The 16265-nt window shown below is 40.8% G+C and overlaps 2 protein-coding genes across 5 annotated transcripts in view; one reads left to right on the top strand and one right to left on the bottom strand.

Annotated features, from left to right (window-relative positions):
• Positions 1-2660, bottom strand: part of LOC101746803 (histone lysine demethylase PHF8) — a 33624-nt gene extending 30964 nt beyond the window's left edge. The window contains exon 1 of the mRNA XM_038020857.2: positions 2507-2660. Coding sequence (XP_037876785.1) covers positions 2507-2652 — 146 coding nt within the window. The 5' untranslated portion in view covers positions 2653-2660. The remainder of the gene's footprint in view (positions 1-2506) is intronic.
• Positions 1-16265, top strand: part of LOC101746944 (facilitated trehalose transporter Tret1) — a 48921-nt gene that overhangs the window by 14759 nt on the left and 17897 nt on the right. Inside the window, exon 1 of one of the 4 annotated variants that reach the window (XM_038020886.2) lies at positions 5473-5637. The exons of 2 other annotated variants lie outside the window; for them this stretch is intronic. The gene's annotated coding sequence lies outside the window, so the exon portion shown is untranslated. Of the gene's footprint in view, positions 1-5472; positions 5638-15978; positions 16230-16265 lie in introns of those variants that run through there. One more of the 4 variants, XM_012691037.4, reaches the window with a different exon arrangement.

Here is a 16265-nt window from a genome sequence, read left to right as displayed (position 1 = left end):
TCAATTATAAAACTTTATTAACTAAAACCTTACATTTTCAATGTAATGACTGTTCATTATAATTAAAAGTATTAAACTAGTCTTGGGTATCGTCTTTTTTGTGTATCTTTGAGTGAACATAATATAAATCTATGTAATCATTAGTAATCACATAATTTTACAACTGCCTACATGATATTACAACTCCTTGAAGAGGTCAGGATTGGCATAACTAAGTAGAAATTAATTATTAATGCTAGAATTAAATAAGAACTTGCAAGTTATAACTGAGACTCCGTAAGCTGAAGTGGCAGCAGGGTGGACATTTATGCCATAGAAGCAACAATCTTTCACAAGAAGACCAGGTTAAGTGGTGTATATTGGAAAAGGAATGACTAGGACAACTGTAATAGTGATTGATGTGGATATTGTTTGTTGCTTAAGTCACAGAAAACAGCATAAGTAAATTTTATAAGCACATTTTCTACTGGTGGTAGGACCTCTTGTGAGTCCACACAGGTACGTACCACTACCCTACCTATTTCTGCCGTGAAGCAGTAATGCGTTTTGCTTTGAAGGATGGGGCAGCTGTTGTAACTATACTGAGACCTTAGAACTCATATCTCAAGGTGGGTGGCGGCATTTACATTGCAGATTTCTATGGGGTCCAGTAACCACTTACCGCCAGGCTGTGAGCCCGTCCAACCATATAAGCAATAAATAAAAAAAAGTGTGTGTGTCCGCTCCGACGCACGACTGGAGTTTACTGGATATAAAAAATTAAACGAAACAATACGAGAAATAGTTCTATATTACGACAACACGATACACTACAGATTATTAACAAATTAACGAGACACAAAACAAACGACTAACAAATATATGAAAATACAATAATGAGAGAAACGCGCGATCAGTACGAGGCTTTGTGGCGGACTGCCGGCGCAGCAGCCCGGCGTCACCTGCAATAACGCGGCCGCGCGTTGGCTCCTGATTGGCGCGCGCACGCATCACGCAATCAGGAGCCAATCAGGCGCATAACGCATTTCGTGTGACATGCTAGTACGATTTTGATTGGCGCGCGCACGCATCACGCAATCAGGAGCCAATCAGGCGCATAACGCATTTCGTGTGACATGCTAGTACGATTTTGGTCCCCATAATTTTCATACCCCGGGCCTATATATGTAAATCGATTCTAAAGGAGTAAACTCCAAAAAAGAAACAAAGACCTATAATGTACTTTCTTAAAAAATATATAACTTTTTATATTCAGTATCACACTATGTTAACATATCTTTCCCACTATTGCTCAATTGGGACAATTGGTATTCATACTCTTCATGGGTAAAATATGGCCAGATTCACAGAATTCTGAAGTATTCAATAGTCATAAGCATTACTAAAGAAATAATGACTATTTAATAGTATACTTATTGTCGTCATATCTTAATCTGATCTTTCAAATAATTAGTCTGTTCATATTTTTGAATTGACAGAATTACAGAATATTGTGTCAGGTATATTAAAAGAATCCTGTTGCTTTCTAATTGTTTATTTAACCACTTTTTTAAGTAACACCACATAGTTTAAAACATTAGAGTACAACTTTAAAAAGGATAAAAATGCAAAATAAAATAGTTAATGGAAATATGAAATGGTATTTTTAGGACATCAGAATGTAGTTGCAATCACTAGGCTTATTTTCATGAGACACTACTGTGGGCTAAAAGAGTAGTGGTCGAAATCTAATTTGACAATGCTACCTCTTTCAACGCAATTGTTATTAGTGAAATTCTTAAAATTGTTTGGCAGTCTTGTCTGTGTTGACTCATTAACAGAGTTACCTAAATTTTAATATTACACTTTACATCATTTTTGGAAGTATTGTTTCGTATGTTAAATAAATAAAAAAGCACTTTCTACTAATTTTCTTCAATTTAATGTTGTTTTATGTTTTTTATAAATTTCTCATAAAAAATATTTAGTATTTACTTATGTTTCAATCGGCCACCAGTTTTTTTAATGGATTGAGTTAAGACTTTGCTCAATCCTTATACAATGAGTAAGATATGACTGCAAGAAGTGCTACAAAAAACGCGCTAACAATTAAAAAGAAAAACTGACTTGGTACTTACAGAAAATTTATGTATTAATTTATACCGGTGACATATAAATTATTTAGAAAGTTTTAAACGATTGTAAGACCTTATCGTATTATCAAAAATTAAAAATAAACACAAAGAATAAACCGCGGTAAGGCGCATTTTCACTTCCATAGCGACGAACAGTGTAAACAATTAGTGAAATAAAAACCATGTTAATGTGTGCTCATAATAGAATTATTATGCTGATTCTAACATAAAACAGACACAATTTTATGTCGTAAAATAATAAAAATGTATAATTTCAATAAAACATTCGACACCAAAGTGATGGCCGCAACAACGAGCTGTCAAACTTCACTGCACATTTTTTAACACACAAAAAAAAAATCTCACTTTTATTTATATATTTTCAACATTACCTGCCATGAAACCATTCACGACAACAATCACATTCTATCATAAATTGTCCAACATTATACGGCTGCCCGCACAAGCAATAGGTTTCCTTCGACGACGCCATTTTAGTGGCGAATAGACAATCCGGGTCTTTTTTTCCACGTCGCATTTTGTGAGCAAGCGTAATCAACAAGAAATGCCTTAAAGAATTCATAGACAATGAGATTAATTAAGTTCTCAAAAGTAAATGAACTAGGTACCCATATATATTTTTATTAATATTATTTACGCATCTTGACTTCGTGCAGGTAAATTATGATATTATACAGTAATTATAGATGTTGTTGCAGCAACTTAGGCTCTATAAGTTCTGCAGACTGATCAACTATTAGGTCAGTAGATAATGACAAGTGAATATATATGAATAAAGGATAGGTGGACTAACGAGTAATATTAGATTCACAAAAGAAACGTGCACGCAATTAAAAACTCTACAAAATAAAAATAAAAGTTAATTTAATAGAATTTTAGGAAATCGACACATTAAAAATAATCTTTGTTGAGCTATAATACATTGGTCTGCCTATTTTATGGGATAGAGATTTTGACTTGAAAATAATTGAGAAAGGAAAATTAAAATTCACGCAATTGTTAGAATGATTAAATGATTTTAACAACTAAAATCCGTACAAAACTAATTTCCAAAACGCCTAGCATACTTCAATAGCAACTACAAGAAAAATAAACAGGCGTTTTTTAAATAAATTATGAAGACCAAAGAAACTTGATAGTATATTTCCGAATTTCTTCCGTCTTGCCGTCAAAAGCCATAAAACCGAATCTATTGTAGAGTAAGATCCCAGGGCCCCCAGACGTCACGTATTTTCTGACGAACGAAATGTGGCCGATTGCGTAGTGTTAGTATGTACTAAGAACGCATGCCTACCTGCTACCTTGCTTAGACGGCCAATTTTCAGGTATCAGGTACTCAAGGTACATAAAAATCATCACATATTTTTTTAACTGATTTTCTTTTAATATTATTAATTGATATGAGTCAACTGTAAGAGATAGAGAGACAGAGAGACAGAGAAGTCAATATATCCTAATACATGTCTCACTCAGTCTCATGCGCGTGGATAATACCCTCGCACTCTTACTCACAGAGGCATTAAATTGAATTTAGGGGATGATTGGCCCCTTGGATCGGTCTGTCTTTTTGTAAGAGCTTTTAAAATGGTTGTCTGGTGGACATGTATAAAAATCAGCTTTTAGAATTTACGTGAAGTTAGGTGATTATTTTGGGAGCTATAAAGCGTCTGCAAAGCAATTCGACCGACGGAAAGTATCTGGGAGTATTGGCGACTTATTTTTAAGGATACTGCCTAAAATATACGTAAAACTTAGCTTTCAGAAAATACGTAAAGTAGGTCATGATTTTATGTACCTTGAGTACCTGATACCTGAAAATTGGCCGTCTAAGCAAGGAGCAGGTAGGCATGAGTTCTTAGTACATACTAACACTACGCAACCGGCCACATTTCGTTCGTCAGAAAATACGTGACGTCTGGGGGCCCTGGGATCTTGGACTATTGGGCACAGACGCAAACATACCAAACACGTAATATTATTAATTTTATATTTTACCTGGTAACCTGGTGGAACCTGGTAACCGTACTCGTCGAACTCGTCAAAGATTTCGATGCAAAACCTAAGCCATAACATAGCCCGTTGTGTTTCTCCCCAAATTTTCTTAGCGGTCACGATTCTGATCCGATAGTAGATGTGTTGGAGAAGCAGTTGCTATTGAGCTGTTAGGTCTCCTTAAGGAGGCGCTTAGTTGATTGTCAGTAAATCCCACTCCTCTCAGCTAAGCCCGTGCTGGTCCATCTGTCCTGGTGAAACTGAAAAGGCAACCAGTAATCCTTTTAACCTAAACAAACATATGCATCATGACCCGAACATCCCCACTCACCTTGATACGTGACTGAAATCTCAATTGTAAAATTACTGAAGCGTGGGACTTCAAACAGTAGTCGTGAATTTCGTCTAATTAATAAAAAAATATATAATTTCCTAAAAAGTAATGAAAGCAATGACTCCATACAAATGCATGCGAATGCAATCAGATGATTGAAGGAAGCGTTACATAGCATCACACATTAAAAAAATATATGTTTGATTTCAAATAAAATCCTCAATTGCTTTCTCACTGTCTCTTAGTTCGCATCAAGGAAAAATATTGAAAACATAACGGAATCAGACTAAAATATTTTAAATGTTTAAATTAAGACATAAAAGGACGCCGTATTTTTATTTAAATCAGACTATACACACGTAAGTATCACGATTTAATTTAAAATCCATGAAATTAGAATACATACAGCCAATGGCTGATGACTGGCGTTTAACTTTTTTCATTTATTTTCAATTACAATTATTATGGTTTAGGGTTGGTAACACTGCTGCATTAATACATAATAAATAAATAATAATTTAATATTATTATTATTTTGCAATAATGTAATACCGTGTGCGAATATAAAAACAAAACTATCTGAAAACATAAAGACTAGTAGGTACTAAATACACAGATACAGCCCACCGAGTTTCTCGCCGGATCTTCTTAGTGGGTCGCGTTTCCGATCCGGTGGTAGATTCTGCGAAGCACTACTCTTGCTAGGGCTAGTGTTATCAAATTCCCTCAGGTTGAGCCCGTGAGCTCACCTACCCGTCCAGGCGTAGCTGGAATAGCCTCTTACGCTACCAGCGAATAGGTAATGAAAAAAAAATGACAACCATATACATAAGTACATAGTTTGTAGTTTAATGTAACGAGATATTGCTTTGTCCAACCTGTACATAATTTACTATTATGTAATTAATCGTAAGGGCTAATTATAAATGCTAATGATTCAAAACGAGTACCAACCCTGTCTGATTGATCCGCCATTTTAATAGAATGATAAAAAATATTTTATTATCACTTATTGCGTTTGATTCCTTGAACCTTGACTAGGTTTTTAAAATAAAGTAATTATTTCCTTATTTTAGAAACGTTCTGTTCGTTGTTGATTTTTCTTTATTTCGGTTGAGCAATCCCGGTAACAGCGCGTTCGTGTGGCCCGCTCATTTTGATTTGTAAGGAGACAACGTAAGTACCTACATTTTTGTCTGCATTTTTTTCGGAAGTATATATATTATTGACAATTGACATAGAGGTTTTAATTGCATTTTCCCCTCTATTTTTCCATCGATTTCCTTTTGTTTAGTATATAACTCAAGTTTTATCTTTTGGTGCATTTTTTTGTTTTTGAAATATCAAGACTCGAAACTTGTAAACGCATCTAGTACAATAAAAGTTATTTGTTCTTGAGACAGAGTGGAAAGCATTGCATAATTAATTTTGAGATTTGCTGACACCTATTGTTGTATTTGCTGCTGCTGTTATTAGTGTATAGTCTTCTCGCATTAAAACTGTATAATCTCAAAACTTACTAATTTTACAGGAGAGTGTTTTAAAGGTTTAACATGTGATATTTTTTATATTAATCATCTTTGCAACATTTATTTTTTATTTTTTACCAGTTATATAAATTACACCGGCCGACATCATTTTCCTTGTTCAAGTTCTGAATACTTTTTTCCACTAATTTGGTAGTGCTGATCACGAAATTATACCTCATTTTATCGTATCACATCAGGTTTTAAAAAAAATTAAGACATTGGCTATTTTAAAATTTTTGATTAAAATAAATTAAATTTTAGATTTTGGCGCTCTTTTCTCGAATCGTGCGACCTCTCGTGAGGAAATATATTAGTTGCAACAACGACACACCCATTCGAAACAGGTTACATGCAAATAAACCTCTACAGTTACTTTGTTCATAAACTTTTTACTGAAATTAGTGTGTTTATTTAAAAAAAATTCTTACGTTACGTACTTATATATATTTTCTTAATTTTTTTTTACTTATATACAAAATTTCCATGCTTCTTGTGCGTGTGGGACAGTATAGCACGAGACAAGCACTACGTTCAAAAATAATGGAATCCTCGTAAAAATCTCAAAGTAGAAACAAAAAACGTTACAAAAAAATTTAATTAGTCCTGAAAAAATTTTACTACCTCCGCTTCATATCAAACTCGGTATGATGAAACAGTTTGTTAAAGCATTGGATAAAAACAATGCTACTTTTGAATACCTGTGTAAAAAAATTCCAAGATTATCTGATGCAAAAATTAAAGGAGTGTTCGATGGACCGCAAATCAGATCTTTGATGGCTGATGAAGAATTTGATGCCACAATGAATAACACTGAATCAGATGCTTGGCTGGCGTTCAGAGATGTTGTCAACAATTTTCTAGGAAATAATAAACATCCCGACTATAAAAATAAGGTTGCAAACTTATTGGATAAGTATCAAAAATTGGGGTGTAATATGAGCATAAAACTCCACTTTCTAGATTCACATGTGGACTTTTTTCCTGATAATCTTGGTGATTACAGTAAAGAGCAGGGAGAAAGGTTTCATCAGGACATAAAAACTATGGAGACAAGGTACCAAGGTCGATGGAATGTGAATATGATGGCTGATTACTGCTGGTCACTGAAACGTGATATTACTGAAGATACTCACAGAAAAACTACACCCAGACGTAATTTTGTCACGAAACGTAAAAGATGTCACTCTAAAATATAGTCCTGCAGCATTGTTTAAACTCGTTGTTTTCTTTGTAAATGTTCAAATATATGTTTTTGTAATATGATTATTGATTTTTTCGTTAAATTTTGAAAAAAATGCTTTTTCCTTCTTATAAAAAAATCTGATGTGATAGGGCAAATATGTAGGTGTTTTTGTGTTTAAAATAGTATAAATTGGTGATATTTGTGGCTCAAATACAAACAACTTTCAAAAAATTTTCATTTGTCGGCCGGTGTTATCTGTCTTTTAAAGTAAGATAAAATTATGTATTAATTTTGTTAATAGTAGTCAAAACATACGTGATACCAAATGTTTACGCATATTAACTAATTTTCGAATATTTTTGGAAATTGTACTTTTAATGCGAAAAGACGATATATTGTATAAACCCACTGAGCTATTCGCCGGCTGCGATTCCGATCCGATGGTAGATTCAGCGAAGCAAGAGTAGCTCTTGCTAGAGCATATCTTAGCAAATTCTCTCAAGTTGAACTTCTTTAGCTCGTCCTCCAAGCCGAAGTCAGCATTTCGAGGCCACTAACAGGCAGATAGGCAAAGAAAACATACTGCCACCCTACAAACACGGCCGAGTTATAAGTATCAACTACATTTTATTGTAAAATATTAAGCAGGAAACTATGTCATTGTTATTGAATTTAAAAATCTATCTACATATTTCCAAGCGTGATTTAACAATTTTGATCCGCGATATTTGGTGTAGGTAGTTAAAATTATTTTTATATTGGGGCATCACATATTTGATTACTTTTCTATATTGAGATTAACAGGCACACGAGTTCCCTGTGCAAACAAGTAGAAATTATAATACTAAAGACATCACAAAACCAAAAATATAGACTCGCAAAAAAAATTCAAGAATTTGACGTCCCACTTTATGTCCACTGCTGGAACTAGGGCATTTTTTTTTAATTTTAATTTCATAAATTTGCCCATAAGGTATGCTATTAAAACAACTTTTACTTTATATTTAATTTAAGCAACAAAATACGTAATACGCATTTCTATATTAGTAATTTTAGTTACATAGTTCTAGATTTGATTGAGACTTAACATAAAACATTCAAAAATTAACAGGCTTATTTATTAGTACATAATATATATCACAATTTTGTTGACTTTTCTTTTATGTTTTCTTAGTTTTTAATCGGTTTTTTTTTATTGTACAAAAATATCAATACAAACGACCATGCGAATGAAGTCAGCCTTTTGGCCAGTATGGTTAAAACTGGGAATTACATAGGGATGTATGCATGCCACGGGCAGGTGAGCTCACAGTCTGAACCAGACATAGCAAGAGCAGTTAAATAATGTTGTGTAATAAGGCGTGAGACGTATCGAAATAATGATTTTCTGCCACGGAGCCGCAGTCATGAGTTCCCATTGAAACATTTTTTAATGGTGGTGGTAGCCAGCCAGGCGGTCTATACGACGCGTCCTTTCGCCAATTATATCATTAGAATACACAATATTTACTGGTGTTTTTTGCCTAGACTGGGAATAAACTCACGACATATCTGGTGTTAAAAGCTTACCGGAGCCGAAAAACGTCAAAAACATACCGTGACGAGATCCATCCTTGCGATTTGCGTTCTAAGTCTCACTGTTACAGTACAACGGCTGCCCCATCCTTCAAACCGAAACGCATTACTGCTTCACGGCGGAAATAGGTGGGGTAGTGGTACCTACCCGTGCGGACTCAGAAGAGGTCCTACCACCAGTAATTACGCAAATTATAATTTTGCGGGTATGATTTTTATTACACGATGTTATTCCTTTATCGTGAAAGTCAATCATGAGCATTTGTTGAGTACGTATTTCATTAGAAAAATTGGTACGCGCCTGGGATTCGAACACCGATGCATCGCTTCAACACGATTGCAACGGACGTATTATCCTTTAGGCTACGACGACTTAATTAAGTTGACGCCGTTCAAATAACTGAAGAAGTTTTTTGTTATATTTTATCCAATTTTTATATTGTAACTCCTCCCATCTCCCTTTTGAGACGTATATTATACAAAATACACATTACAATAATACATTTGAATTATTATTTGTAACTATCATTAGGATAACGGAAATTAAATGAGGGTAAATAAATCTTGATCAAGCCTTTGAAATCTTGTTCTGACCTTAGCTTTGGTTTCGGACATAATGCTTTAGTTCGAGCATGGTGTATATGATCTTTGAGTTTGCATGTGATGTAATTAGATGGAATCGGTTCACGCTTAAATTTGTTTAACGGAATATGTCCCGAACGATTCTCATTAATAAAGTAATATTGTTTTTAAGTTGTGTCCATTAAACACCAACCGTCCAAGATAATATAATATTTAAGACTCAAGTACGGCTGAGCGATAGAGCTATCGTTCAGTGGGTCGCGTTTCCGATCCGGTGGTAGATTCTGCAAAGCACTGCTCTTGCTAGGGCCAGTGTTAGCATCACTCCGGTTTGAGCCTCGTGAGCTCACCTACATGCTAAGGCGAAGCTGAAATAGCCTCTCAAGGCTAGCGGCATAGGTAGGAAAATAAAAAATATGACTAGTGAGGCTGCCCAGGCGGTGCCATCGGTGTTTGTTCAGGGATAGAGAGGTCGCTTTAACATCAACTCTGTGGGGGTAAAAGGCGCGAGAGTGTAAAGAGGTCTTTATAGTCACAGCGTAACTCATGAGTCATAAAATACCGTGATGTTAAACAACATAGCCAGTGCGGCGGCGATGGAGTATTGAATCGCAGCGCGCTGAAGGCTGGATCCGAGTAACGTGAATCAAAGTAATTGTTTATGGATCTTACTAGAATATTGTGCGTCCGGCTTTTATTCAAAAGAAATTGGTGTCACCCCAGACTTATCCATCATTTGCCCGTAGTTTCAGTGTCCTCCTATTATAGGTAATTATTTTCTAACGTAGTCATCTCACTAACCTTATATTGGCTGTTGTTGTTGAACACAGCACGCAATCAACAATAAAAGTTTGAGCCAAATTAAATTTCCAATTGACTACCGATCTTTCATTAGCCGAAGAGGAGGAGAAGATGATGATCATTCCGATAGAGGCACCCGTCACGTGCGGACGTGCTCATCGTCCACTCGATCGCCCGGTCTTTGTTCGCCCGGCTTTTGTTAGCCCGGCCATTGTTCGCGCGGCCTGTGTTTGTGGTACATCTGCCGACTAAGTGCTCTTTCTGGAAGTTTTTATTTGTTTTGTTTCCTTTTGTTGTTTCTGTGTTCGTGGTACATCTGCCGACAAAGTGGTTTCCTGCAAGTATTTATTTGTTTTGTTTCTTTTCGTAATTTCTGTTTTGTTGTGCTTTTTCTTTGTCCTGTAGTAATCGCGCCGCATTGCCACCTGTGTTCAATAGAACCGCTCAGGTCCGAGAAGTTGGGGCCTCGCCGCAAGGCGAGTGTTTTCAAGACCCGGGGCCGCCCCACCTGGGTACTCAGCGACCATGGACGCTGTATTCGCGGAATTCCTCCGACTTCGCCACCCACAGCTCGCCTCGGAGTTTTTGGCCTTCAAGGCCAATCACACTGCGAGCCCTCTCGAGGACTCCGCCGCGCTCGCTGCTCCTGCGTCGCCTGTACCTGCGTGCAGAGCTTCTGCATTGAGCACCGCAGCCTCTGTCGTGCCTGCCGCTCCCGTGTCGTCTATACTGGCGAGAAAAGCTGCTGCGTCGTCCGCCGTGACCATCGTTTCAGCTGAGCGATCATCCGCGGCCTCCGTCGCGCCCTCTAAAACACCTACACTTGCTCGTAGGTCGCCTGCACCCGCCTCCTCGTGCTCCGACTCTGACTCGGACATGGAGGTCGACCTCGCCCCCGCCTCATCGACGGATGGATTCACCCTGGTACAGAAGGGTAAGAAGCGTGCCGCGGAGTCTCGAGCTCCCGCGGCCGCTAAAATTAGCAAAGCCGTGAACGCGTCGCGCCCCCGCCCTCAGACTCCCGTTGCGCCCCCAGCCCGTGCCACTCCGTCGCCGCGTCCGGTGGCACAAAATAAAACCCAGACCCCTCCCCCGGTTATCCTTCAGGAGAAGGCAGCTTGGGATCGAGTTTGCCTGGCCCTTAAGGCCAAAAATATAAATTTCACGAATGCCCGTAACCTCGCGAACGGCATTCAAATTAAGGTTCAAACACCCGACGACCATAGGGCCCTCTCTTCTTACCTCCGTAAGGAGCGTATAAGTTTCCATACGTATACGCTCCAGGAGGAGCGCGAACTCCGCGTTGTAATACGCGGAATCCCTAAAGAGTTAGATGTAGAGCTCGTAAAAGCCGACCTGTTAGAACAAGGCCTACCAGTGAATTCTGTGCACCGTATGCACACCGGTCGCGGTAGGGAGCCATATAATATGGTTCTAGTCGCTCTCCAGCCTACCCCCGAGGGTAAGAAAATCTTTAACACACAGACCGTCTGTAGGCTCTCTGGTATCGCTGTCGAAGCCCCCCATAAAAAAGGCACTCCTAGCCAGTGCCATAACTGTCAATTGTACGGGCATTCTTCCCGTAACTGTCACGCGCGCCCCCGATGTGTTAAGTGTTTGGGCGATCACGCCACGGTCCTCTGCGCTCGCGACCAAAAAACCGCGACGGAACCGCCTAGCTGCGTCCTGTGTCGAACACAGGGTCACCCCGCGAATTACCGTGGTTGCCCCCGAGCCCCTAAAATAAATCGCCGCGTCGCCCGCCAAAACCGCCTCCGAGCTTCCGGCCCAGACATCAAAGCCTCGGCACCCTCTGCGTCGCAGGCTAAGCCAGCGTTCGTTCCGGCGGCGGTGCCCAGTGTCTCGGCCTGGGCAAAACCGCTGCCGTACACGAACACGGCTACAACTCCCTCCTCCGCGATTCGTCCCGCCCCCGCGACTCGTCCCTCTCCCGCGACTTGCCCTCCGACCGCGTCCGACAATCTCGCTTTAGCGATCGACTTCTTTCAGTCGATCAATTTTGAGCGCGTTAACGCTTTGGGCGACGCCATTCGCGCTGCCTCCACTGCACAACACTTTATCGCCGTTGTGCAGGAATACGCCGACGTATACGCGTCATTAAATACGTACGTCCTCCCCTCACTCCGCCGGTAATCAATAGCGTATATAAGTAGAATAAAGCCCCTATCCGTAACGATAGGATTTTTTAACGCTTACGGTCTCGCAAATCAACGTGATCAGGTTTCTGACTTTTTGCGTGACCACCAAATTGATATCTTTTTAGTGCAGGAGACCCTACTTAAGCCCGCGCGCCGTGACCCTAAAATCGCGAACTATAACATGGTCAGGAACGACAGGCTCTCTGCCCGTGGTGGTGGTACCGTCATTTACTATAGAAGAGCCCTGCATTGCGTCCCGCTCGATCCTCCCGCGCTCGCTAATATCGAAGCATCAGTGTGCCGAATCTCACTGACGGGACACGCGCCGATCGTTATCGCGTCCGTTTATCTTCCACCGGATAAGATCGTTCTAAGCAGTGATATCGAGGCGCTGCTCGGTATGGGGAGCTCTGTCATTCTGGCGGGCGACCTAAATTGTAAACACATCAGGTGGAACTCACACACCACAACCCCGAATGGCAGGCGGCTTGACGCGTTAGTCGATGATCTCGCCTTCGATATCGTCGCTCCGCTAACCCCGACTCACTACCCGCTAAATATCGCGCATCGCCCGGATATACTCGACATAGCGTTATTAAAAAACGTAACTCTGCGCTTACACTCGATCGAAGTAGTTTCAGAGTTAGATTCAGACCACCGTCCCGTCGTTATGAAGCTCGGTCGCGCTCCCGATTCCGTTCCCGTCACGAGGACTGTGGTGGATTGGCACACGCTGGGCATCAGCCTGGCTGAATCTGATCCACCATCGCTCCCGTTTAACCCGGACTCTATCCCGTCTCCTCAGGATACCGCTGAAGCCATAGACATCTTAACGTCACACATCACCTCGACATTAGATAGGTCATCGAAACAAGTTGTAGCGGAGGACTTCCTTCACCGCTTCAAATTGTCCGACGATATTAGGGAACTCCTTAGAGCTAAGAACGCCTCGATACGCGCCTACGACAGGTATCCTACCGCGGAAAATCGTATTCGAATGCGTGCCCTACAACGCGACGTAAAGTCTCGCATCGCCGAAGTCCGAGATGCCAGATGGTCTGATTTCTTAGAAGGACTCGCGCCCTCCCAAAGGTCTTACTACCGCTTAGCTCGTACTCTCAAATCGGATACGGTAGTAACTATGCCCCCCCTCGTAGGCCCCTCAGGCCGACTCGCGGCGTTCGATGATGACGAAAAAGCAGAGCTGCTGGCCGATACATTGCAAACCCAGTGCACGCCCAGCACTCAATCCGTGGACCCTGTTCATGTAGAATTAGTAGACAGTGAGGTAGAACGCAGAGCCTCCTTGCCACCCTCTGATGCGTTACCACCCGTCACCCCGATGGAAGTTAAAGACTTGATCAAAGACCTACGTCCTCGCAAGGCTCCCGGTTCCGACGGTATATCCAACCGCGTTATTAAACTTCTACCCGTCCAACTCATCGTGATGTTGGCATCTATTTTCAATGCCGCTATGGCGAACTGTATCTTTCCCGCGGTGTGGAAAGAAGCGGACGTTATCGGCATACATAAACCCGGTAAACCAAAAAATCATCCGACGAGCTACCGCCCGATTAGCCTCCTCATGTCTCTAGGCAAACTGTATGAGCGTCTGCTCTACAAACGCCTCAGAGACTTCGTCTCATCCAAGGGCATTCTTATCGATGAACAATTCGGATTCCGTACAAATCACTCATGCGTTCAACAGGTGCACCGCCTCACGGAGCACATTCTTGTGGGGCTTAATCGACCAAAACCGTTATACACGGGAGCTCTCTTCTTCGACGTCGCAAAAGCGTTCGACAAAGTCTGGCACAATGGTTTGATTTTCAAACTATTCAACATGGGCGTGCCGGATAGTCTCGTGCTCATCATACGGGACTTCTTGTCGAACCGCTCTTTTCGATATCGAGTCGAGGGAACCCGCTCCTCCCCACGACCTCTCACAGCTGGAGTCCCGCAAGGCTCTGTCCTCTCACCCCTCCTATTTAGCTTATTCGTCAACGATATTCCCCGGTCGCCGCCGACCCATTTAGCTTTATTCGCCGACGACACGACTGTTTACTATTCTAGTAGAAATAAGTCCCTAATCGCGAAGAAGCTTCAGAGCGCAGCCCTAGCCCTAGGACAGTGGTTCCGAAAATGGCGCATAGACATCAACCCAGCGAAAAGTACTGCGGTGCTATTTCAGAGGGGAAGCTCCACACGGATTTCCTCCCGGATTAGGAGGAGGAATCTCACACCCCCGATTACTCTCTTTAGACAACCCATACCCTGGGCCAGGAAGGTCAAGTACCTGGGCGTTACCCTGGATGCATCGATGACATTCCGCCCGCATATAAAATCAGTCCGTGACCGTGCCGCGTTTATTCTCGGTAGACTCTACCCCATGATCTGTAAGCGGAGTAAAATGTCCCTTCGGAACAAGGTGACACTTTACAAAACTTGCATAAGGCCCGTCATGACTTACGCGAGTGTGGTGTTCGCTCACGCGGCCCGCACACACATAGACACCCTCCAATCCCTACAATCCCGCTTTTGCAGGTTAGCTGTCGGGGCTCCGTGGTTCGTGAGGAACGTTGACCTACACGACGACCTGGGCCTCGAATCAATTCGGAAATACATGAAGTCAGTGTCGGAACGATACTTCGATAAGGCTATGCGTCATGATAATCGCCTTATCGTTGCCGCCGCTGACTACTCCCCGAATCCTGATCATGCAGGAGCCAGTCACCGTCGACGCCCTAGACACGTCCTTACGGATCCATCAGATCCAATAACCTTTGCATTAGATGCCTTCAGCTCTAATACTAGGGGCAGGCTTAGGGACCCCGGTAACCGTACTCGTCGAACTCGACAAAGAGGTCGACGTGCAACCTAACCCATGCATCAGCCCGCTGAGTTTCTCGCCGGATCTTCTCAGCGGGTCGCGATTCCGATCCGGTAGTAGATTCATTCGCGAAACAATTGCTCTTGAGTTGTTAGGTCTCCTTCGGAGGCGCTCGGGCAGTTGTTAGCAAATCCCACCCCTCTTGGCTGAGCCTTTGCTCGCCCACCTGTCCTGGTGAAACTGGAAAGGCCTTCGGGCCACCAGTAAACTTTCAATCATAAAAAAAAAAAAAAAAAAAAAAAAAAAGAAGATGATGATATAACACTTGCACTTGAAATAATTTACGCCTTAGACAGGTACAAGTAATTACCTGTATTTTTAATATAAAATATCGGTTCAACCCTGACCGGAATCTACGAAATGACAACCCTAAAGAATCTTAGAAAGCATCACTCACTTTATGTCATAACGGTTCTTGCATATGTCACATGTGTGTGTATATTGTGTAAAATACTACGTGCTATTTGCACAATCAATCGTTTACGTGACTAGACCGACAAACTTGGACCACCTCTGCATTTTTTCCGTAGTGATGTGCTTGCTATTTACATGCATATCGACATTAGATAAAGAGTAATGTAATTTAAAAAGAAAACATACATTACATAATCGTTTTACGTAAAAGTAAAAAGGAGTGTCAATTTATTTTGACAAGCTTATGAATTTTACTTAAGAGGAATAAAAATAATGAATGCGAATAGTTTCGCGTTTGCAAAACTAGTAAGTTATTAACATCACTAGCCTTTCGATTGTGTAACAGTCAGACGATGGATTGAGTCGAGGCAAACACTACAGAGAAATCAAGCGGATCGCCTGCTTTCCCCGCACTAAAAATATTCGCGCGCTTTTGTTAAAAAATGACAGGCAACCAAATTTAAATAAAACATTCAATAAGTTACCAATATTTTGTAGCTGTGATTAATAATTTAGATTGTGATTTTATAATGATGACGGTATTAAATTAATTTATTATGTTTTATACTTTGATTGGAGTAGTAAATGACAACGACCTTCGCGCCCGTTTTATGGAATTTTAATATTTTTTTCTTGTGAGTATTGTTGTTTTTTATACATTCGTTAAAACT

Source organism: Bombyx mori, chromosome 27, assembly GCF_030269925.1.
Source record: "Bombyx mori chromosome 27, ASM3026992v2".
NCBI classification, from domain to species: domain Eukaryota; kingdom Metazoa; phylum Arthropoda; class Insecta; order Lepidoptera; family Bombycidae; genus Bombyx; species Bombyx mori.
This window is presented reverse-complemented; position numbering and strand designations above follow the sequence as displayed.